This window comes from Salminus brasiliensis, chromosome 5 (assembly GCF_030463535.1).
Source record: "Salminus brasiliensis chromosome 5, fSalBra1.hap2, whole genome shotgun sequence".
NCBI classification, from domain to species: domain Eukaryota; kingdom Metazoa; phylum Chordata; class Actinopteri; order Characiformes; family Bryconidae; genus Salminus; species Salminus brasiliensis.
The window spans coordinates 38,471,570-38,496,540 of NC_132882.1; the positions used below are offsets into that span (position 1 = coordinate 38,471,570).

The following is a 24,971-nucleotide window of genomic DNA, read 5'->3' on the forward strand; positions in this document are numbered from 1 at the left end:
TTATTTTTTATATTAAAGTGCTGTGTAAGTTTCTATGCCAATTTTAGTCATATTCATGTCTATGGCTGGGACCTCTTTTAAGAAAACCTTAATTTTGGTTCTCTCATAGCCAGAGACATTAAGATCATGAAGAGGCTGCAGGACGTGGAGATGATGGAAAAAGAGAGTGCATCATTTGTCTGTGAAGTGTCTCATGATGATGTAGAAGGCCAGTGGTATAGGGATGAAGCCAGACTTAAACCTGGAGACAACATTAAAATTAGACAAGAAGGTGGGTCAGGCTCTGAACTAGAAGCAATTTCTGAAAAAGTAAGCATCAGAATATTTAATTGTACTTTTGTAAGATTTTTACTGGAGTAATATATTGAAATTGTATACTTTCATGTATACATGTTCAAGAGAAAGAAAATACCTTTCATACTGTTAGTAAATGTTTATATTTTATGACCTTCAAAGCCCAGTTTCTTTGAAAGAGAGAAATCTCAGGCCTGGAGATTTTTCTTTTGCCATTTAGTTTTTATGCCTTTGAATTGCATTGATGCTTAGAATGATATTGCCCACAATAATGCTAAAATGTATTTGTCTAAGAACTAATATAGACAAATGCTTGACAAGTTTCTGCATCAAATATCACCCCCAAAAAAAGAAACATTTAATTTATTTTTTGCGTGGCAGTCCAGTCTAGAAACTTTTTTGCTTACAAACGGCCTTTGTTGAAATGCACATGTTCAATAACTGGCTTTTGCCACTATGCTGCAGAGATGAGAGGTAACCTTAGGTTGGCTAAAATCTGTGCTGTTTCATGTGGGTTTGAAATATTATTATAAAGGAAAGTAGTGCGAAGACATATAGCATAGAGTATAGTGGTGTTAACCTATGTTAGCTTGACTTACCCTGCCTTACTTACCCTGGTTCACAACCATATTCAAACTCGGCTAAATAAATTGGATGGCCCTGGTAATGCAAATCGTTGTGGAAAAGAGGATGAAACTGAACTTCTTTTGCTAGAATTAAGAAGCAGAGTTAAGCTGTTTCATCAACTGTATACAAGCTACTTGAATACTCAAGTTTATTTTGGACTATTTACCACAAGTGCAGCTCACATACTTGTTAATTGAAAGTTAATTGAAATTATGAGCAAATAAGGGTTTTAAAGTGTGAGTGCATATCTACGCATGCATTAGGCACAGATCATGTTTCTTAGCAAAATGTAACAAGTTTATACAAAAAAAAACATTTATTAGGTAAGTACACTTGTTACATTGTTGGCTTCATCATGCTTTTTAAAAATGTGCTTAAGGAAATATTTAAACAATTTGGTAACAATCAGAATCAGCCATGTGTGTAAAACACCTAAACAAAGGGTTTATTTTGTTTGTTTTTTTACAGGAAGAACATATTTTTTACTCTTTAAATCTGTGAAGGCTGAAGATGCAGGTGAAATAAAGTTTCTGGCTGAGAAAGTCTCATCAACCGCTAAACTCATGGTCCAAGGTTGGTGGTTTAAAGTACAGATTGTTGCATTCTGATCAATAGTAATAAAAAAACAACAACAATTAACTAATGAACTAAAGCAGTTTTTTGTAGTGCTTGTCTATTGTCTAACAATCTCATTTAATGCAGTTTTGGAGATATGCTTTTTCTGAGAAGTTTATAATCATTACAGAGCTACCTGTGAGATTTGTGAAGAAACTGAGAGACAAAATTGCTATGTACAAGCATCGTGGATACTTAGAGTGTCAGGTGTCTCGGGTCAGTGCCAAGGTCACATGGTACAAAGACAAGAAAGAGATCAAACCCAGCAAGAAGCATGAAATATCCAGTGAAGATATCTACCGCAAGCTCACCATTAATGATGTGGATTCTGAAGATGAGGCTATGTATACGTGTGATGCTATTGATGACAAAACCTCATGTCAATTACTTGTGGAGGGTAAAAACTTAAAAATATATGTAATATATTTTAACTTATAACTTAAATAATGTAATATATAAATGTATAAATGCTGATACTGCACACACTAGACCAGAGCCAATCTATTAATTTATGTGTTTATTTGTTACAATTATGTAACTTCAGAAGCAAAAAGGTTGAAAGTTGAAAGTTGAAGGGAGTAATAAAAAGAGCAGTCATGGAGAAATTGGGAAAGTGCATTGCAAAGTTTGGGTGCAAAAGCACTAAATGCCCTGTCTCCTATAGAGGAGAGCCTAGTGTGAGGTACAGCAAACAGATTACTGGTAGGTCAAATACAAGTCACTTAGTATAAAGATATTCATTACTTGTCATCTATAACAAGTTTAGCATGTGTGATACTCTAAACAGCCAGTAAAAGTGTTTTTATTTGTTTGTTATAACTACATTTACAGGTTAACAGTGTTTTATGAAGAAATGTATTGTCATTACTTCCAGAACAGGCCATCAGCATTGTGAAGGAGCTTAGCACAGTGGAAGTGACTGAACCATTTGCAGCTCACTTTGAAGTAGAAATTAGTGTGGAAACAGTCAAGCCAGTGAAGTGGACATTGAATGGAGTTTGTCTAAAGGAGAACAGCGATATTGAGGTGGAGAAAGAAGGAACAATGCACCGTCTTACATTTAAGAAGACCAAGACTTCCATGTCAGGCTCTGTGCAGTTCACTGCTGGAAAAAGCAAATCTACAGCTCAGCTCATTGTCAAAGGTTAGGGTTGTTACCTGACAATAGATGTAATAAGATGTGATTTAGGCAGTTCTGTTGTCTGTTTTGAATCTTTTTTTTTTTTTAATATTACCTACACTTGCATATTGCCTCTGGGTATGTGCATGTTTTGTGTGTTTATCAAGCATGAATACTGGACTTTGCAAACAGGATGGTCTTTTCATTGTTTCCATGACAGAATGTGACCTAATTAAATAAACTAATTGTTCTATTTGCCCAAAGAAACTAGCTCTTAATCTGACACTTAATCTGACCTTCTGAAATCCAGCCACAGGGCTTATATATTCTTGTGAAATTAAGGCTGAAAACAAATGTAAAAATTAACGTGGCAACTGTTTTAAATTATCCCACAGAGCGTCCCATTGAGGTGGTAGAGGCTCTCAAAAATTTAACTGCCAAGGAAAAGGAATCAGCCAAGTTTACATGTAAACTATCGGCTACACCAAAAGAAGTGCGTTGGTTTAAGGGTCAAACTGCTCTGAAACCGTCTAACAAGTACATCATAAATCAAAGTTGTGCTGAAGTGCAGCTGATTATCCACTCACTGAATTCAGATGATGCTGGAGAGTACCTCTGTCAGGCTGGGAACTGTGAGAGCAAAGCCGCTCTCAGAGTTGAAGGTAAAGCTTTAAGGAAACTATTTTGACAGTTTTGCCCAGAATCCTGTTATTTGGTATCTGTAGTAATGTGTGAATAAATAAATAGCAGCTACCAAACAGTCACAGTGATTATATATGTTCTAGTATTAATTACAGTTATCAATCCACACCTAATTAGTACCTAAGTAGTAAATCGGTGCTTAATGATGTTAAATCAAGTGTGCTGGTGATAAAACTAGTATTAAACTAGTATACTTTTACGTTTAGGTTTACTTCTGTTCTATCGTGAAAAAATGAGGACACCCCATGAAAGCCTTTATATATTTTAACATATATAAACATATTATATTTAATCTTCATTTTAAAGTAGCATTATTCAAGAATTGACTTTTTTTTTTGCTTCTGGGCTGACCTACAGTTGGGAAGTGGAAATTGCAGTTTCAACCACCACTAAATGATTTGCTTTTCATGTGAATTTTAGGAAGTGGGAGATACAGAACTGACATCTGAAGTGAAATAAGCTTGTAGATTGAGGCGCTAAAGTTACATTACACAAATGGGACAGCGTTATACAATGTTACGCAGGTCTCATGGGTATTGCATCACCAAAGTTAATTTTTTTAAATTTATTAAGTTATCTAGTTTTTAATTTATTGAAATGCAATTTTCTTGTAAGGAAAAATGTTTACCCGCCCATATTTATTAGTATTTAAATTTTCTACAATTACAATAATTCAAACCCCTGTCTTTTAGTTTGAGCTAAACAGCAACATTATTGGTAAATTTGTACTTGATTACTAGTGTCATTTATAGTGACATTTTGTTTTTAATTTTATCTTTGTTATTTTATTTTACACTGTATTTCAGAATAGCTTGTATTGTTCGAACCGTGGAGGAAAAACTAAATGTATGTTTGTTTCACTCTATTATTTAACAGTACGTAAGGTTCAAATCACGAAACACTTGATAGACCTGGAGGTTGAGGAGGGTGCTGATGCAGTATTTTCCTGTGAAGTGAATTATGCGGATGAAGAAGCTCAGTGGTTCCTTAATGACAAGCCACTCTTCAGTAATGACCTTAATGTTATCCAACATGTGGGTAAGACACATTCTGTTACTCTTAAGAACCTGGCACCTCAGGATGGAGGGAAAATCACCTTCATTGTTAGCGAAGAGAAAGAATCGGTCTGCCTGAATGTGAAAGGTGAGTTGATTCTTCTAGTCACAAGTAAGATTAAATTATTTAATTTGTTTATGAAATGTAAAACACACTCTGCAAATGCATTGCTCTTGATTTGTTTTCATGTTGTAATTTCTGATTTTTGTAATGCAGAAAAGAAAGCTGTATTTCTAAAGTTGCTGGATGATGTAGTTGGAGAAGAAAAGGGCGCAATAACCCTTAAATGTGAAGCTTCAAAGGCCACAGTGTGTCCCATTTGGCGGAAAAACAGTGCAGTCCTTTCTGCAAGCAACAAGTATGAACTCATACATGACGGCAGGAGCTTGGGGCTGACTATCCGTGACCTCACACAAGCAGACACAGGACAGTATAGCTGTGATGTTTGCACAGACCTTACAAAGTCTACAGTTACTGTAAGAGGTATGAGGAAAGGAAGACTCTGTCACATTATCTCTATTCATATTCTATTCATGGGACTTTCATTACACTGGATTTACTAAAGGTGTTTACTAAAAAATGTTTACTAAAAACTTAGTCTAGTTGTCTAGTTGTCACTTGACACAGTTATTTTAAACAGGAAAAAAAACTAAACTAAAAAAACAAAAAACATGCCCCCCTTGTCACACAATCAACCGTAATCTAATTTAATAATAATCTAATCTAATCTAATCTAATCTAATAATCTCACAGTAATATAATTTAGTTCATAATTGAGATCAACTAAACTAGGCCACATGACAATCTGAATAATAATCTCTTTATTTCACAAAGTGTTACACATTCAAGGAATTTTACATGGGACAGCAACACAAGTATGACATGCAACAAGCAAACAGACTTTTAACAAGTATTACACTAAGATAGAAAAGTAAACTAAACAATAGAGGGAATAAAAAATAATGAAGTTACTATAAAATAACAAAGTACCACAAGTAATAAAGAGTTGAGGGAGCTAAGAGGGATGTAAAAATATGTACTTGTACAGATGAATACTGCATATCTTTACATACATTTATATCTGTAGATACATGCTGAATAGACATGTATATTCAAACTGTTATGTACAGGACATTACAGATGATTTAAACATTTACAGAAAATAAACATCTGTACAGCTGAGCAAATAATCATAGTGCGAATGAGCAATATGTTATGTAGCAGTACTGTGTCGCAGTTAAATCCAGTTTGGTTTGGTGAAATTTGAAAGTTCAGGTCAGTTATAGATTAGATTTATAGACTAGAGTGTGAGTTTATAGACTGGAGTGTGAAATCCACCACCAGGAGACCAGCTGCTTGACATATAAAAACTCATGCATGCATTTTTGTTTAACTTGCTTTTGTTATATGCTGTTTTCTATTAACCACAGACATCAGTATTGGCATTACAAAGCGCCTGAAGTCAGTGGAGGCTAAGGCTGGTGAATGCTGTGTATTTGAATGTATCCTCTCCCGGGAAAGCTCAGATGAGTATTCTTGGAGCCTAAAAGGACAACACATTACTTCTGGAGGGCGTTTTCAGATTAGCTGCAAAGGACGCAAGTACACACTGACCATTAAAGGAGTGACTGCATCTGACTCAGGGGATGTGGTTTTCAAACTTGGGGAAATGAATTCTAGGGCAATATTATCTGTTGAAGGTGAGATGTTGCCTAGGACTGCCAAGAGGCATGACTAAAAATGTCATGATTTAAAACATTGACTACTTTTCATCAGACTGTATTTCTGTCTAGCTACTGATTAATTTGTCGTTAATTGTTAAAATCTGTGTAGCTTTCTCACTTGAAAGGGATCCACATAGGGATCCTCCTTTCATTTTAATACATTTTTCAACTCAGTTTTTAAGTATTTTAATTTTCCACCATGAGCAATAATAATAGATTGTGTGGCTTTGTTCTGCATTAGAATGTAAATTTTCCAGGTTATTTAGTTTCACAGGTTACAGGATTGGTTTGAAAGTGTTTTTAGGTAGTTTGTTGGCAACCACTTAACAACACATTAGCAACCACCTGGAATACCACAGTAAGACCTTAAGCCACTACCTGGGATACTAACGTGGAAGTTTTATGGCATGGTGTCTATGACTATTCACACCTTTATGTCTGTCCCTCTCAATATAACTATTATTAGAGTCTCCAGAACCTCTCTCACTAGATCGAGCTATCAATCTATCTATCAACCATCTATCAGCTCTTATACACCACATACCACTCACAGTACACTCCACACCGCACACCACACATACAATAGCAACCGCCTACCAACATCTTATCAACCACCTAGGATAAAATTGCAACTACCTAGAACCACTACTGGTGTATTCTAATTTTCACCCCTTTTGATTTTGTAGATCTTTTTGGAATGATTGTGTTTTGTGTTTGCCTCAGGTGAAGCTCCATTCATCTTCAAAGAGCTACAGGACGTTAGTTCTGCTACTGGAGAAGATGCTATATTCTCATGTGAACTCTCTCAGCCTGGCTTGGAGGTCAGCTGGTTTAAGGATGGCAAGTCCATTCGGAGGAGTCAAAAGTATGAGATTATTGTGGAGCATGAAATTGTGAAGCTGATTGTCCACAATGTGTCTGCTAAGGATTCTGGAGAATACAGTTGTGAGGTCGCTGGTGGGCTAACTTCAAAGGCAAAACTGGAAATCAAAGGTGTTTTTTTTTCTCTCTCTCTCAAATTTGACCTTCATATATTTTGCTTTTGGCATACATTTATCTGTCTACATTCATGTCTAACTAAAATTCAGATTCAAATATCTTCATTTCATTATGTAAGTGTTTTGTTTTGAAATGTTCTACATGTAACAGATCTCAAATAACATGTGCTTAATTCCTGTTCTACCAGCATCTGCATTTGATTTGAAAGGTGCTTTTGTGTTAACATTGCAAAAATGTTTTAACTGACTATTCTCTGTATTTAGAACCAGTGATCAAAATCATTAATGAGCTAAAGGACATCACTGCAGAAGAAAAAGATACTATCACTTTTGAATGTGAAACCACACAAGCAATTACCAAAGTCAATTGGCTAAAAGGTGTGAAGGAGATAAAAGCAGGAAGAAAATACCAAATTACACAAAAGGGAACAGTCCTTATTCTCACAGTGAAGGACTTGGATCAGACTGATAGTGATACATACACCTGTGACATAGGAACTGCAAAATGCACTGCAACTTTGACTGTTCAAGGTAAGTGCCTTTTTGAGAGCTACACATGGAGCATAATATTATTTCCAACAATTTTTTAGCTACACAGCTGTTAATGATTATCCACAGCTCACATTGCAAAGCTCTTATATTTAAGCCTCCAACCCTTACTTAAATATTTTTGTTCTATATGTTTCTCCTATTGTTGTTCTACATTGTTCTGCAACTATTTACAGTAGGAAATATTTTTCCCTGCTTAATGATGGTGGCCCAGGGTTTGGTATAGTCTATCATCTCTACTCAATGATATGTCTACAGTAAAAATAAGTCACACGTGTAATTTAAAAAATATCCATGATGAAGCCATATGTGCCCGAAAGTCCCAGAAAGCAAAATTGGCCTTGCTGAATCTGGGTGGGTAGGATGGCCTCTCCCCCATTTATCAGCAGGATGCTAGTCCTAATGCTTTTCTACCTGCATGATCTACCTAAACTAGTCCATTAGTATGGTCAAGCTTATTGTTAACATATACCAATATATGTCATTCATTTATTTATTTTTGTACATGATTCAATAATAACAGAGCTGTTTGAATTTCTTTCTGAGGATTTCACATCCTGTTTTATGGCAAGTGTGAATCTGCGCATCATGACAATATTGTATACCTGCTACATTAGTGATGACACAAAGAGTGAATATTGAACTTGGCCATGGATTCCAATTTCATGAAACAAAGGAAAATCAAAACAACAAATGTGTCTTATCACGTCATTTTATGCTTCAAGTTGGTTTAAACCTCAAATGACACTTTATGATGTTGCATTGCTTCCTTTGATTTCTTGTTTCAAACTACAGCTAAGGAACCAAGAGGTCATGGAATGTTAAAAGCTCTTACTTAAATGTGAGCTTTTAAAACCTGATCATGCAGTATAGTGGAAGAAAGAAACCTAAAGTCTCAGATCAGAAGGAAAATATAAACATTTGACTTAGAGCAGCTCAGGGCACCACATAACATAAGTAATTTATATTGCACAAAATTGTCTTAGAGGCTGCATCTGTTGATCAGTTAAAGTGTGTGACAACTGCTATAATAATGAGTTGTAGAAGTTACCCTTCGTAACCATAGTTCTGACTTTGCTCCAATATGCAATGGCTAAAAATGGACCCACAGACAACACTGGCAGTAATTTAGTTAATTGGGAAAGACACAGAGGACTTAAACAAAACAAAAATATCATACTAAGAGCTGTAAGAATTGTATAACTGCATATATCCTACAAGTCCTTTGCACTGTACTGGAAGGATGAAAGGTAATCAAATGATAAAAGGGCATCAGTCAGAATAATTTAGCACTGATTTGTAATGACACTTCCCTCTGAGTAGTCAAGTAGACCCACACCATGCCATCAAAATCCACTCTGCAGAGATATCAGTGTCAGAGTCAAGTTTGAAGCCCTGTACCATTCTCTTGAGGTATGGCACACATGCCTTCACCCACTTGAGCAGAATATAGTGAAGCATTAGTCATCTGACTTACTTTTTCCACATCAGTATAAACCAGTGCCTATGGTTTTTGCATTACTGAATCGTTAACCGAGGGGTACCAACAATTTTGTCCACATGTGTTTTCATTTAAACATATGCTTAGATTGATACAATAGATTTCCTTTTAATCCTATTTTTTCATTTAACACAATTGAGGCATGGGGCCTTTTCCCCATTTTAATTTTACATGTATTTTAGAATTATATTGTGATCCAAGAACTAAGATTAGCACTTTTTTGTTCCCTATCTGCTAATACTGGCTTTGTAAAAGTTGTGATAATTCTGGTAGATTTGCTTTTGCTATAGCATCTCTTTATAATACACAAGTTGCTTTATGCTTCCAGTAACTCTGATCCTCTCAGTAAGACTTTTCTACATTTTTCTACATTTTAGTAACTGCCCTGTCATTAAAATAAACTGGCAAACTGCTTGCCTTTAATAGTTCTATAGCCTATATGTATTTTATTTTGAGGTCAGTTTACAAAATGTATGTGGATATTCATAATACGTACATGACAAATTTCCAAACCCTTTTTTAAATCTCGCTTTATCAATGATGAAAGAATAATTAATGTAACTGTAATTTCAACGACCTTTCATTTTCATTTGCAGACTGCTTGTTACACATCAACAACAATCTCGCTTAGAAAGCTGGCTAACAAAATGGCAAAAAAAAAAAAAAAAAACATTGAGAATTCAGAGACAAATGGCCAGGCTCATTTGTGTTTTTATACAAAATTTGTGTTTTTATAAAAAATGCAAGAAAAGTGGCTGAAGCAGAGAAGTCTGTGAAATCGATGTAAAAAATAAATCTGGGTATGGTTAGTGCAAATACAAACAGTAGTGAAAAATTGAGCATTTAGACTCTTAAAGTGATGTGTTCATAACTAGTTCTTGACTATGCAGAGTTCAGTATTTTAAGGTTGTATGTTAAGGGGTAAAAGGGGAGGCAGGGCAGGGAGGGAATTGAGCATCCTGACTGCGTGGTGGGCCGAGCTGTCCCTCAGTCTGCTGATTCTAGCCTTGAGATTCTGCAGTCTCCTCCCTGATGGTAGCAGGCTGAAGAAGTTGTTCAGTGGGTGGGTAGGGTATGTCATGTAGGGAGGGGAAAGAGGTGCAGACAATTCAGCTGCTCTCACGATGCGTTGGAGGATCTTGCAGCAGGACGTGGTGCAGGCACCATGCCACACAGTGATGCAGCTGGTCAGGATGCTCTCGATGGCACCTTTGTAGAAGGTGCGCATGATGGGGGTTGGGGCTCTGGCTTATCTCAGCTTGCGGAGGAAGTAGAGGTGCTGGTGAGCTTTCCTGGCCAGTGATGCTGAGTTGTTGCTCCAGGACAGATCTTCTGAGACGTGCGCTCCAAGTCTGTCCAGTTTGTGAATGAGTTGTTGGAGGATAATAGTGTTGAATGGCAAGCTGAAATTAAAAAATAGCTTTCGAATATAAGAGTCTTTTTTCTATAGATGTGTGAGGGCTGTGTTGAGGGCAGTGGAGATGACATAATCGGTTGAAGCATTAGGCTGATATGCAAAATGAAAGGGGTCCAGGGAGGGAAGGAAAATAGCCTTGATGTGTTACATGACTAGTCATTCAAAGCACTTTATAAGGATGGGGGTGAGTGCCACCGGACGGTAATCATTGAGACTGGAGGGCAATGCCTTCTTTGGGATAGGGATGATTGTGTTGGCTTTGAAACATGTGTTGGCCTGATTTAGCGAGATGTTAAAGAAATCCATGAAGACAGCTGCAAGTTCCTCCACATAGTCCCTTAGCACCCGACCAGGTTGTTGTTAGGACCAGAGTCTTACTGGGCTTTGATCTCACTGAATGATTGCCTCACACAGACAGAGAACAGTGTCGGCACCTGATTGTTGGACGGAGGAGAGGATTTCTGTGCAGATGTGGTGTTTTATGCTTCAAACAGAGCAAAGAATCCGTTCAGCATGTTAACATAGAGGTGGTGCTCCTGCAGGTCTACATGGGAGGCTTGTCTGTGATGGTCTGCATTTCCTGCCACAGGCTCTTTGCATCTTTGCTGTCGCTAAAGTTATGAGCTATCCTCCTAGAATACTGCTTCTTAGTCTTCCTAACATGTCAAAACAGTTAGAGAGAGGACTGTGCGAATGGCCAGAAACCTCTCTAATTAGCAAATTCATGATGGAAATTAATCTTCATTCTATTCACGTGAATAACATGATGAGTAATCTATTTTCAGGTCGACATACCTCTGTGAAGAAATGTTTTCAAGCATAAATCTGGCCAACAGCAAACTTCACAGCTGTCTCAATACTAAAAGATTTCAATCTTGCTTGAAAATCAAAGTGTCCTCATATAGGGCAGATAACAAAAAGCCGTTTTTTATTTAGGCTCCATGCTCCAAATTCAGATATACATATAGACAGTTTTCCTGACAGCTGTTTCTTTAATATTAATATATCACTTAAAACAGTTCCACTCAGATGCGACTTATAGCAGCGCAGATAATATTTTATCTTTTGCTTTATCCTTTTTAGAACCATTGTCTTAAACTTCGGAAGTGTGTATATGGAGACTGCAAATGATAAGCTCATATGTTTATATTTTTCTTACTTGTTCCATGATGAACAAAAACATATCTGTTGATATATTAGCTGTGGATTAGTCTACATGAGTCTTTTTTCCCTGTAATCTAAAGAAATGTAAGATACTAAAAAAAACAAAAAAAACAACAAAAAAAACAATAGAATAAACATTAAGTGATGGCTCCAAAGGTGGTTTGATTTTGTTTGTAATAGGACAGATTGTCTCTTCTTAAAAATTGGGTTGCCAACCTCTGGTATATTCAGTGTAACTCTAGATCTAAATTACTCCTTTCTACCTAGGCAGATTATATCTGTCCAATATGATTTATTAAAGATGCACAGGACATTATTAACAATTTAGTTAGTATAAAATGGTATATACAGGTCTGGTTTTCAGTATTAGAAAGGGTTTTGTTTTGTCAGTAAGGATGAATAAGATTAAGCTTACAAGTTGGTACTAATATATAGTACAGGACACTTGTTTAATAACAGTAGGAATTGTTTAGACAACAGCACATTCAGCAGTTAGCTAACCATAAAGTCAGCTACTTAACTAATCTGCATGAATTCAGTGTTAATCTTTTTACTTTAAAATCTTTCCTTAAACTAGTCTTGAGGCAGAGAGAAAATTCACTGCCACAAGACATAATTTATATTGGAAAGTGAAACACTATGCTAACTGTAACGGGTTACAGTTGATATTTTTGTATTATTGTGTAACACCATTACATGTATTTCATTACTACCTATCTCTGGTAAAGCATATTACACAGTTTGACCCTTCAGTCACTGTTGCTGGTCTATGCAGTTTAAGGATGATTGCTCTTTCATTAAGATCTTTAACTTGCAAAAAAGCATCTTTTCATTTTAATATCCTTTCTTTTGGAAGAGCCTTAATTAGTGACATAAGTTGTGTCATTATGCTGTGTGGACATAATACAGTGTTCTGGTCTTGCTACCCTCTTATTCTAATGTATTTTCCCTGTGAAAATGCTGTACTGTTTTATTAAATTAATCCACTAATCAGGTTTAATTGTCTAATGTGGTATATGGTGTCTTATATTACTATTTAAATCATTAGCTCTTCCAGCGGTGTTCATTCAAGGACTGAAGAATCAGAAGGCTGTGGAGGGGGGAAGTGTCACCTGGTGCTGTGAGCTTTCAAAAACAAGCATACCTGTTCAGTGGCGCAAAGGTGCTGTTGAACTTTGTCCTTGTGCCAAATATGAATTCAAGCATGATGGCCACCATATGCAGTTGGTCATCCACAACCTTGACCCCGAAGACTCGGGAGAATACACTTGTGACAGTGGCGATCAGCAAAGCACTGCATGCTTGGAAGTTCAGGGTAGGACTGCAGTAGTCTATTTCTTATAAAGGATAGCATAGTAGCTTTTGGTTTTCATCAAGACCATGGCAATGAAGCCCCTCATCTTCCCTTATCATCATTTTGCAGCACAACCTGTTCTATTTAAGACACCTTTACACAAGCTGGAAGCAGAAGCTGGAGAAAATGTTGCTTTTCGATGTGAGCTCACTAAAGCAGGAGCGCCTGTTGTATGGAGAAAAGGGAAGAAGATTCTCCAATCCAGCAGTAAATACCAGTTAAAACAAGATGGAGCACTGGTAGAGCTCTTAATCTATGGGCTACAGGGAGCAGACTGTGGAGAGTATTCCTGTGATTCTGGGCATGAAATGACTTCTGCCCTACTCACTCTAAAGGGTATGAATAGAAGTCATTAGCCTTTTTATTTTAAAAAAGCAGTGTCCTTTCAGATTTTATGTGATGAGCATTTTCCAAAAAATCTTTTTTTTCAGCTACAAGCATAGATCATAACTTATGTAATTATTAGAATCTTAGAATATTTTTATTAGTTATTCTGAAACTCTGGAAATTAACAGTAATAATTTGTGTTAAATAGAACATGATGTAACCGTTGAAGCTGGATTGAAGAGCTGTATTGTTAATGAAGGAGACAATGTGACATTCGAAGTCTTCGTGTCTCATGAAAATGCCAAGAATGTCAAGTGGATGCTTCAAGATGTCCCCCTCCAAAACAACGAGATGAATAAAATTCGAATGGAGGGCAGAAGACATACACTTACTTTAACGAATGTCACTCAGAAAGACTCAGGCACTGTGACTTTCCATGTGGGTCCCCACACCTCCTTTGCTTGTCTCACAGTGAAAGGTAAACATGGATTCTGAAGATTCCACCATCTGAAGATTTCACTTTCTGTAATACTTTGTAATAGTCACATTGCTTTTTACCTCTTTATAGATAATATGTACTGTCATTGTTTAAAGAATGCCTAAAGAATCAATAGCTGTATGTGAAATATTCCTGTGCATGTTTTGTTGTATTTGAACCTGTCAACATATTTTCAGAGTTTTTGGCGCATATTTTTTAAGCAAACATTTTTACTTTCTTGCTTCTGTGTGTGTTGACCTTACTTACCTTACTCTTGTAAAATATATAGCATAGTTTTTGTTTACACTGGATCTTTTAGGGACTGCTAAGTCAGCTCTGTCTTGACCAAAGTTTCTCTTTGGTAATGCAGTGTATCTGTGTTTGCAATATACATGTACATGTGCATATGGTTTAGTTATTTTGGATGTTGTTTCTTACATTAAATACTGTTTATATACTGGTATTAAGGATCCTTATTTATCAACCCTATATGTGTCTCCAGCAGTTCCTATGGTTTCGTTTGCCAAAGCATTGAAGAACCAGGAGGCCACAGAAGGAGATAGTGCCACACTATGCTGTGAAACGTCAATCCCTGGTGCCCCTGTGACCTGGATTAAGGGCAAGAAAGTTCTGTCTGAAGGTGAAAAGTATTCCATTCAGGAGAATGGTACAGTCCAAACGCTGGTGGTTCACAAGCTATCAATGGATGATGCTGGTGAATATATATGTGAACTAGGAGACAAACAAAGCAAAGCCACTTTGACAGTCAAAGGTAATTAATTTAAGTGTTTTTCCATTAAGCTTTTCACATTGCCTTAATATTCACATCATTCTGATTGTTTGTTGAGCAGGTACAGTTGAAACCAGAAGTTTACATACACTATATAAAAAGTCACATTCATTTTTCTCACTGTCTGACATGAATTTAAAATAAAGTTTTCCCAATTTAGGTCAATTAGAATTCCCAAAATGATTTCTATTTGCTAAATGCCAGAATAGTGCGAGAGGGAATTTTTATTACTTTCTTCAAAGTCAAAAGTTTAAATACATTTCATTAGTATTTGGTACCATTGCCCTTAAACTGTATGACCTGGGTCAAACATTTTGGATATCCTTCCACAGGCTTCTTACAATAGTTGGCAGGAATTTTGGCCCATTCCTCCTGACAGAACTGGTGTAACTGAGCCATGTTTGTAGGCCACCTTGCTTGCACATGCCTTTTCAGCTTTGCCCATAAATTTTCAATAGGATTGATATCAGGGCTTTGTAATGGCCACTCCAAAACATTGACTTTGTTATCCTTAAGCCACTTTGTAACCAGTTTGGCAGTATGCTTCGGGTTATTGTCTGTTTGGAAGACCCATTTGTGCCCAAGCTTTAACTTCCTGGCTGATGTCTTGAGGTGTTGCTTCAGTATTTCCACATAATGTTCTTTCCTCATGATGCCATCTATTTTGTGAAGTGCACCAGTCCCTCCTGCAGCAAAACAACCTCACAACATGATGCTCGACTTTCCCATGATGGGTCCACCTGAAACACACTGCTTCAGAAACTTTCAAAGACATGACATCATCATATGGGCTGTCCCAAATTGTTTAAAGGCATAGTAATCTTAGTGTATTTGACAAAAGTAATAAAAAAGTCCCTTAAAACTTCCCTCTCTCATTATTCTGGCATTTAGCAAATATAAATAATTTTGGTAATCCTAATTGACCTAAAACAAGAAAAATATATTCTAAATTCATGTCAGACAGTGAGGAAAAAAATGCATGTGTCTTTTTGTATGGTGTATGTAAACTTCTGGTTTCAACTGTATATTACACTCACTTCTGACATTGTGTAGTCTCATTGATTGGCCCCTAATTGGCCCCTGCTTATTCTTCTTACTAGATTTTACTAGATGTGTAACAAACATATTGAAAATCTTTAGTTAAGACATTTTATTTAGCATTATTAGTCATATGCTAATTATGTTTAATGATGTGATCACACTTGGCTTTATTCCTAAACTGCTTTCAGCTTCACTGTTTAAATATCTTGTGATTTTGAGATCACTGTATGCTAGCAGGCAACAAATATATTTTTCAAATACATTACATCCTCCTCCAACCTCTTGCACCTATCATCGAATGGTTGGCCAGGTCATAATTCTTCCCTAATAACATTCTAGGTGAAAAATGCATTATTCATTTCTGATTCACTGTACTGTTATCTACATAAATTGTTGCTGTTAGAATTCATCATTTTTATTAGTATTCTTTGGAAGAGTTGGCTTTTTTGCCCTCTTATCTCTTTGTCTAGAACATGTACGAATTACAAGAGAACTTAAGGATGTAACAGTGACGTCTGGTGAAGATGCTGTCTTCCAGTGTGAGGTGTCCCAGACAGGAGTAACTTACGCTGAGTGGTGGCTAGGCTCCAATCACCTACAAAACAATGACTTGAATCAAATGAGCTGCCAAGGGAGGGAACACAGCCTAGTTCTGAAAATGGTCACACCTGATGACTCGGGTGATGTAGCCTTTGTGGTTGGCTGCAAGAAGAGTGTTGCCTGCTTGGTGGTGCAAGAGAAACCCCAAGGTAAAGGGAGCTTAGAAGCCTTCCTGTGCTCATCAGTTGTTCCAGGTTTTCATTATTTAATCACCAGCTAGCTGTATTCTGTCATCTTATGTGCTTTGACCATCTTTTGATTTTGTTCCAAAAACAACTCAAGGAAATTTTAAGAGACATCAAATTGTGCTGATGATAATCAAGTCATCAGTAATTTTACAATATCCCACATTAGCACAATTAACAGTAGTTTGTAAAACATTTTACATTATAGTAAAATGTGATCCAACCTTTATTATATTAATAACACAGGTTGAGTTCAGATGTAAGTAAAATAACTGTTGCCTGCTTGATGGTGCAGGAAAGAGTGTATTCTCTTTAAAAAGTATTAGTATGTTTTGAGTGAAAGCCTGTCCGGTTTAATGAGTGTAGCTTGAAAATGGAAAATGACCTGATTATTTCCTCTGGACAATTTAGGGGATAAAAAACTATTTACAGTCACAGTTTGTGGACGTGAGTATCGAAATACATACTACTTTTGCAGTAACTCATGTTAACTTATGTTCCCTAAGTGTAAAGAGCTAGACAGTTATCTTGGATTATACATTTATAAATTTTTCAGGATAGCCATGAATGGTCTCTCCTTCCTAAAAATGTGTTTTTGGACTTTAGGTTGACATAATGATGTAGCACTTAGTTATGGGTTTCTCCTGTCAATAGTTATTAATTAATATTGTCAGAGAAACCTCAAAATGACCAAAGAAGGAGAGTCACACTGTCCTGCATGACCTCAAACCCTGAGGCATACGTCATGTGGTACAGAAATAAGGAGTGTTAATTAAGGCAGGGGACAGACATCTACTCTACAAGGATAGAGCCATCCACCAGCTGTGTATCCCTAGGGTGACAGAAATGGATGCAGGGGTATATATATGTCTATATATATATGACCCTCTTGCTCCATTTTTGCTTCAGTTTAGTAATACAGAATAATGTGTAGACTTACTTGTGTACTTAGAGTTGTTGTCTTGCTGCATGACCCATCTGAGTTTCATTCTTGTTTTTTGTATTCACCTGTACATAGAATTTTTTTCCAGGCTTCTTTGATATCCTACCATTCAGACCAAAAGTTAAGTTATTCAAATGTGAGCTGGCCTGTTAAAGTCAAATCTGATTGCAATCCTCTTAATTGAAACACAGGACAAAGTGTTGGATTATTTATCTTAGTAAAAACAATATTTTTTAAATGAGTTGTCTTTAGGTCAAATGTATACAAAATGACAAAAAAAACTGTAAGGGTATAGCATGACTAAATTCTTGAAAATCACTAGTGTTCTTCACTCTTCTTCTTGAACTAATCATCAGGAATACCAGCATACTTCTGCAAAGAGTTACAAAACCAGAATGCTCTTGAAGGTGATACAATTACTTTGTGCTGTGAACTTTCGAAACCAAGCCACAATGTAGAATGGCGTAAAGGAGGCATTGTGCTGCAATCTGGGAAAAAATATGAGCTCAAGCAAGATGGATGTAAACAAGAGCTCCACATCCATGACCTGGAACCAGGAGACAGTGGCTACTACACTTGTGATGCTGGAGACCAATTGACAACAGCTTCAGTTTCAGTTCAAGGTAAAACTGAAAATTAAAAATAGCAATAATATATATGGTTTTAATGTGAATCAAGCTCAATGAAAAGTCACATTATTTTTTACATTTACAGTTTACAAAGGGATAGGTTAATGAAATAGCAACACATAGTTTTCATACACATCATTTTTATTTTTTTTTTACACTTCCTGCCTATGAAATTCTTCTATGAAACAATTATGATTATTGTTATACAGCAGGACTATTGTAATTCTAAAAGCATGCAGCGATGTTTTTGATTAGCTGAGTGGTGTTTATCTGTGGTCTCTACAGAGGCTGAGGTGCTTATAGTGTGTGGTATAAAGAACACTGATGTCTTTGTGGGAGAGGAGGCAGTGTTCTCCTGTCAGCTCTCCCGCCGTGCCAAAGGGAGAGTCCAGTGGTGGCTGGATGGAACCCGTTTGGAGAACGGCCCCTTCAGTGTTATTGGGGTGAATGAAGAAAATGTATATACTCTCACCCTAAAGAACCTTGCACCAAATGACTCCGGCACTGTCTTATTCAAAACGGGCAGCTTGACAACCTCAGCAAAGCTTTTAGTAAAAGGTACCAGACTAGATAGCTTTCTTGGGGGAGGGAAGAGCAGCTCTTTTGTTAACACCCTGCAGCATTGTGATAAGAGCCTAATACTAATTGTAGAATAGGTTTAGGTTGAAACATATGTGTCCATGAATTTCCTAAACATGAAGACTTTAATTATTATTATTATTATTATTTTGAATTATTATTATTATTATAAGGAAAATGTATATTTCTCTTATTTTTCCACACTGAATAACAAGTTAATGATAAATTGCTGTTGATCTTGATTTGTATTTGTCAGTTCTCTTAATTGGACTCAAGTCAGAAAGTCACTATTAGGTCTGGTTCGCTTAGAGTTTGCACTGACATATTTGACATTAAACCAAAAGGGTAATTATCAGATCCATATAGGTGAAAAAAAAACACAGCTGATTAAGCAGATTTTATAACATACATAATTGAACATAAACAGAAAAGTTCCTTCTGTGCAAGAATGAGGGACAATATGCCAACAGCCATAAAACAAAACATTTTTAAAACTTTAAACCGGGTGTAACTGTGTATGTGTTTAAACAAATGGTGATCTTAAAATATTAAGAAATGTATCATCTTTCTTTTAACAAACTGGTCATCTTTTACGTTATTCACAGTAACAGTAATGTCTGTCTGTGCATGCTGAGGTATGGAACTATAAGTGGTTGGAAATGTAAAATGTGTTACACAAAACAAGTCATGTTGATGTAAACTTTAATAGATGTACAACGAGACTCTGATCATTCTCCCATAGCATTTACTGATCACAATTCTTTTCATTTAAACCAAAAAGTAATTTTTTGGATTCTTTGGTCCATAGAAAAAAATCCCATTTGGCTTCTTTGATTTCCTGCCATTCACATCATTCAGATGTGAATGGCAGGATCATTCAGTGAATGGGTACTGAAGTCACAACCATCCTCTTGATTTAAACATCTGATCAAGGTAAATCTATTGGCATCATGCCTAATCCTGGGTGTGGGCTAGAGGGGTATAAAGCTCCTTTACGCTGTGGAGCTGTGGAACTGTATCCAGTAGTTTTTGAGTTGGGTTGGAGTGATGACATCCAACATCCTGATCTTACTAAAGTTTTGTCACTGAATGCAATCAAATCCTCACAGTAATGCTCCAAAATCCTTCCACTGGGACAATCCAACAAAGCACAATCTTTTTAATACCCTTTAGTTTGGGAGACAATTCAAGTCAAGCCGAGAGGCTTTATTGTGATTTCAACTATATAACTATATACATCCTCCAGCTAATGATCCTCCAGCTTTAGCTATTGGCAAAATATGTGCAAATGGCACAATAAATGAGCCAATGTTACAAAACGTTTGGCCGTGTAGTGAATGTACAACAAACATCTAATGTAAAGAAACATTTATATATGAAATGTGCAGCTTTAGGAAATTCATGGATTATAGTGTCAGATCATGTAGGGTCCTTTGAGATATACTTATGTGGTTTACTTATTGGAGCATTTGGAAATCACTTAAAGTATACAAGAAACCCCAAAAGCGTACATAAAATGCAAATTGATTTGCACCCGCTGAAGTGGGTCTATTGTTTTGACATTGTGACTTGATGTATGAAATTATGAGCAATTGAAAATGACCTGTCAAGAAGTCATAATAGGAATGAGCATCTCATAAACTGCATCTCTTCTTGACTTATTTTATTAAATCAAATCAAATTTATTTGTATAGCTCTTTTTACAGTTGTCATTGTTGCAAAGCATCATTCCAGTAATAAGACAAAAAATGTTGTATTGTGAATGATGCATAAATGCTCCAGGAAAAAAATGTACATAGCAATTATTTTAGAAATATTCATTTTGTTTATACTGTGCTCAGGGATGCCTACAAAAGGGTCTGTGTATCCTCCACGAATGCCTGAATGAGTATCTTCTATGTCAACTCACCTGTGCATGCCTTTTTATATACATTTCTAATCATTTAAATAAGTAATTTGAACCCACCGTGGATCTGCCATGGCTTGCTGAAGTGTGAACAATGGGTCTTATTATCTATATCTTATATCTTATCTATTAATTAGATGTTTTGGTTATTATTCCCCAGAAGTATTCGAGTATAGAGGATTATCCACTACTGTACAACACACGTTTGTGTTAACAATTAAACATGTTTATGTTGTTGACTGAATGGTCAGTAAGTGGATGCTTGTTTATAGTAGGGATGTACTTGAACTACATGTGTGAATAACCTTTAATACATGCAGACCTGCTGGGACTCAGAGAAAGCTCAATTGGCTATACTCTCTCCAGGGTGGGTAGATGACACTTTCTCCCCTCATCACTCCAGTACAATGTTGGTCAGTACTGGAGTATGCTGATCAATAAATCAGAGCTGGGTACACAGTGCTTTTCTTAAAGCGCATTGGTTTTGTAGCGTGTGTCAGTTATCCACCCTCCCAGTGTTGGGAGCATTGCATGTAAAAGGGTGAGTATGTATGGGTTGGGTAATTGGCGATCCAAATTGGAATAAAAATGGGTACAAGTGTTACAGGATCCACTGTTGGACCCTTCATAAATGTGACTAAGTGTATGAGCATGTTGAGTGAAATCAATTATCATGTCTTTAGTCTGCCTTTAGTTAGCCTTTAACTGAAGATGTGTAAGCAAGATATAAAAGTTTAATTTACCCATACCAAATACCTAATGTCTTAATCCATCTGATTGGACAGGAGACATATTGATAAAATCTTGTGAAAGTGTCTTTTTAAGGAAGACATGTTTTAAAATCACTAATATAAAATCGCATTAAATGAACTTCAGTTTCTGTGCTACATCAGATATATTTACTATTATAAAAAAAGTTGTTGGAACATTTTTGTTATAAAAAGTGGGAGGATTAAAAAAGGACAGAACAGTACTGATAAAAAGTTCTGCTATACGAATGCCTTCAAAGAGCTACAGTATTGTTTGTTCAAATAGGAAACATACACCACCAGTTTTTCTTGTTACTTTAGCATGTTGGTTCAGCCAAACGTCTTATGAGAAGCTGAACTTATGCAATTACCGGAAGTTTACCCACTTGTTTCTCTGGTATTGAACATTTCCCATAATCACCAAAGACATAGTCTGACGATTCCATATGTTTATATGTAAGTCTGGTAATTGTAGCATGATATTTGTTGCACAATATTATTCTATAGACAGCCCCATTGACATTACAGGCAAGCAGTAGATCCCTAAGTAGAGCAGAATCCACAAATCGGCATGATGATGAAGATCCATTTTGGGTTAGCATCACTTGGAACACTTACAGATTTAACTACATCTGAATAATTTATTCCGACTGTTAGTGTCTCTCTAGTATGAACAATATACAGCTACTCAGCGTGTAATTTACAGACAATACACAAAATATACAGAACAATAGTATATACAATGTACGTAGACTATACCAGGACATTTCTATACAGTGTGCTTTACAGTGTTATTCACAGAATAGCAGTCTGCAACACTATACAGATTAAATATTGTGCAACCACAGCAGTGTACACATGAAATGAATAATGGTGCAGTAATGCAGTAACTGTAGGAAAAAGTGATAATAGTTTTTCAGTAGTATTCATGGACTATAGCTGAAGATGACAATCAGCTGTTGATGAAGGTGATGGCCTGAGCGTAAAAACTGTTTTTGTGTCTGACCACCTTAGTGGACATAGTTCTGTAGCGTCTGCAAGATGGGAGCAGCCGAAGAGGTTGTGACCAGGGTGCAAGGAGTCTGTACGGATTTTCTCTGCCCGTTTTATGGTTCTTGAGCAGTACAAGTTGTGAATGGAGGGCAGAGAAGCACTGATGATTCTTTCAGCTGCCCTTACTGTTCGCTGCAGTCTGTTCCTGTCCTGTTTTGTGGCTACTCCAAACCAGACAGTGTTTGATGTACACGGGATGGATTCAATGACTGCAGTGTAGAACTGGCTCAACAGCTCCTTAGGCAGACCTAACTTCCTCAGCTGACACAGAAAGTACATCCTCTGCTGGGCCTTTTTGAGGATGAAGGAGATGTTGGGCTCCCACTTCAGGTCATGAGAAATTGTGGTACTCAGGAACCTGAAGGTCTTTGCAGCTGACAACAGGGTTGTTGAAGATAGTGAGGGGCAGCAGAACTGGGGGGTGTTTCCTAAAGTCCACTTTCTTCTCTACAGTCTTGAGCGTGTTCAGCTCCAGGTTGTTCTGACTGCACCAGAGTGCTGTCTGTTTAACCTCCTGTCGATATCCACACTCTTCATCATCCTGGATGAGTCTGATGACTGTAGTGTCTTCTGAAAACTTCAGTTTAACAGACAGGTCTTCAGAGGTGCAGTCATTTGTGTAGAATTTAACTAACTCAACTATTCACAATAACAGATATTTTAAGTAAAGGTGCCCTTTTGCATGCAATGTACAATAATAATTTTAATAATAAGTTCACCTCAGGTGGTGCATGATGTGCGTTAGTGAGAGAAGGATAAAGGAGCTGAGGCTGTTAAGCTTGTCTAGATTTAAAATTCAATTCTGATCTTTACTAACTAATATTGGCCATCTCATCTCATATCTCATGAGTGATCAGCAAATTACTAATAAAGCATTGGTGTGGGACTATTCTTTCCTGTGCTGTACCCAGATGCACCAGCTTTGATGTTCAGCATCAGGGAATCAAGGAATGTCTCTCCTATTAATTCAATATTGTCTGTGTTAGATGGGACAGGCAAAACAAGTGTTAAATCGTGTTGTTTTGTATGTCTGATGAACTAGCTATTCCAATGTGGTTACATATGTAGATGATGTAGTGGTTCATAGTACCTCTTGGGGGGCCCAGACACTGCACTGCAAGGCATTTCTGTAATCCTCTACCAAAGATAACTACATGAGACAAACACTTTGCAGTCTGTAGTGGACTTAGCATGGCTTAGTCATTTATTTTCTTATATATTTTTTAAGCTGCCATGTAATTGGCCCTGTAACAAAGTAAAATAATACTTACAAATAATACTTACAAAAATGTACATTTCAGTGTCAGACAAGCAATTTTTTGTCACTGTACTAGATTTAACTGTTAACTTGTCTGTGTATTTTAGCGTATATTTTAACTTAGCAAGAGATATTATTTGGATTCAAGTTTAGGTGTCTTAAGTATTTAATAGTTATCCTCAGCACAGCACCAATATTACATGGTGTAACCTGCAATAACAAACAGTGTATTTTTTTATTTTCAGTATATATATTGCATCTAATATTGTGGTCTAATTCTAATCTGTTCAGGTTTGAATAATTGTTTCTAATTGTTAGCCAGTTTATATTGCCTTAACTTGCGAAATATTGGTGCGAGATACCAAAACAGTGGTTTAAATATGAACTGTCACCAATACATCGCCTTGCAAAAAATTTCAATCTCTCTGTCATCAGATTAATCTGAATTGCAAATTACAAAAATATGTGATGCCATATGTTATTTTAAAATACTATATGACAGAGTTATAATAAAATTTAATCCAGAATGTATTTAAAAAGTAAATACTTCTTGAGGCAGATTGTAATTATTATACATTATTTAGAGCATGATGAATCATAAGTACAAATATTGCATGAATATTGTCTAGTGTTTTGCTTTTAGTATTTCAATATACACTGTAAATGTTATTATTGGAAAAAAACAGATTAATTATTAATATTGCCCACTTTTGAAAGGTAGCATATTTAATTTAGGTTTGGCTCCATGAAAACATGTCGCTGCTTTAATGTTGTGTTTGTTACATTATTTTTTTATAATGTTCACTCTGTGTACTTTCCAAAGCTTCAGTGCGGCTAAACCCCTTGTTTAAGTGAGCATGAAGTGGTGAATTTCTGTGGCTGCTCCATGCATGTACTCAGTTGTAATAAGTTGCAGTTTTTATGGCTGATGTTTCTAATGCTAGATAGATTTAAGGAAATTAAATCTCAGAGGCATTTTTATGCCAAATGTGTTGACTTCTAATTGAGCATGTATTTTAAACTACCTCTGCTCGTAATTCACCCACCATTCATAGATTCCACTGTGGAGGTGGTCAGTGCCATGGAAGACATCAAAGTAGCAGAGAACCAGCCAGCAGAGTTCATCTGCCAGTACTCACGGCCTGTCACAGCCATATGGAAGCGAAACAGGCAGCCAGTGCAAGCCGACGGTCACAGGGTAGTAGTGGAGCAGGATTGGAATGTAGCGCGGTTGTACATTAGCCATGTAACCCCACAAGACATGGGTACATACTCCTGTGAGACAGAAGGGACCTATATTGAGGCACAACTA

The 24,971-nt window shown here is 36.5% G+C and overlaps 1 protein-coding gene across 8 annotated transcripts in view; it reads left to right on the forward strand.

Moving 5' to 3' along the window:
* obscnb (obscurin, cytoskeletal calmodulin and titin-interacting RhoGEF b) overlaps positions 1-24,971 on the forward strand; it is a 98,352-nt gene that overhangs the window by 35,545 nt on the left and 37,836 nt on the right. For 4 of the 8 annotated variants that reach the window (XM_072680276.1, XM_072680278.1, XM_072680277.1 and 1 more), the window contains exons 25-38: positions 110-271; positions 1,390-1,494; positions 1,667-1,933; positions 2,411-2,680; positions 3,052-3,318; positions 4,235-4,897; positions 5,845-6,114; positions 6,862-7,131; positions 7,401-7,667; positions 12,816-13,082; positions 13,191-13,457; positions 13,657-13,926; positions 14,429-14,698; positions 17,842-18,108. In XM_072680276.1, coding sequence (XP_072536377.1) covers positions 110-271; positions 1,390-1,494; positions 1,667-1,933; positions 2,411-2,680; positions 3,052-3,318; positions 4,235-4,897; positions 5,845-6,114; positions 6,862-7,131; positions 7,401-7,667; positions 12,816-13,082; positions 13,191-13,457; positions 13,657-13,926; positions 14,429-14,698; positions 17,842-18,108 — 3,882 coding nt within the window. The remainder of the gene's footprint in view (positions 1-109; positions 272-1,389; positions 1,495-1,666; positions 1,934-2,410; positions 2,681-3,051; positions 3,319-4,234; positions 4,898-5,844; positions 6,115-6,861; positions 7,132-7,400; positions 7,668-12,815; positions 13,083-13,190; positions 13,458-13,656; positions 13,927-14,428; positions 14,699-17,841; positions 18,109-24,971) is intronic. The other 4 variants (XM_072680279.1, XM_072680280.1, XM_072680281.1 and 1 more) reach the window with 4 other exon arrangements.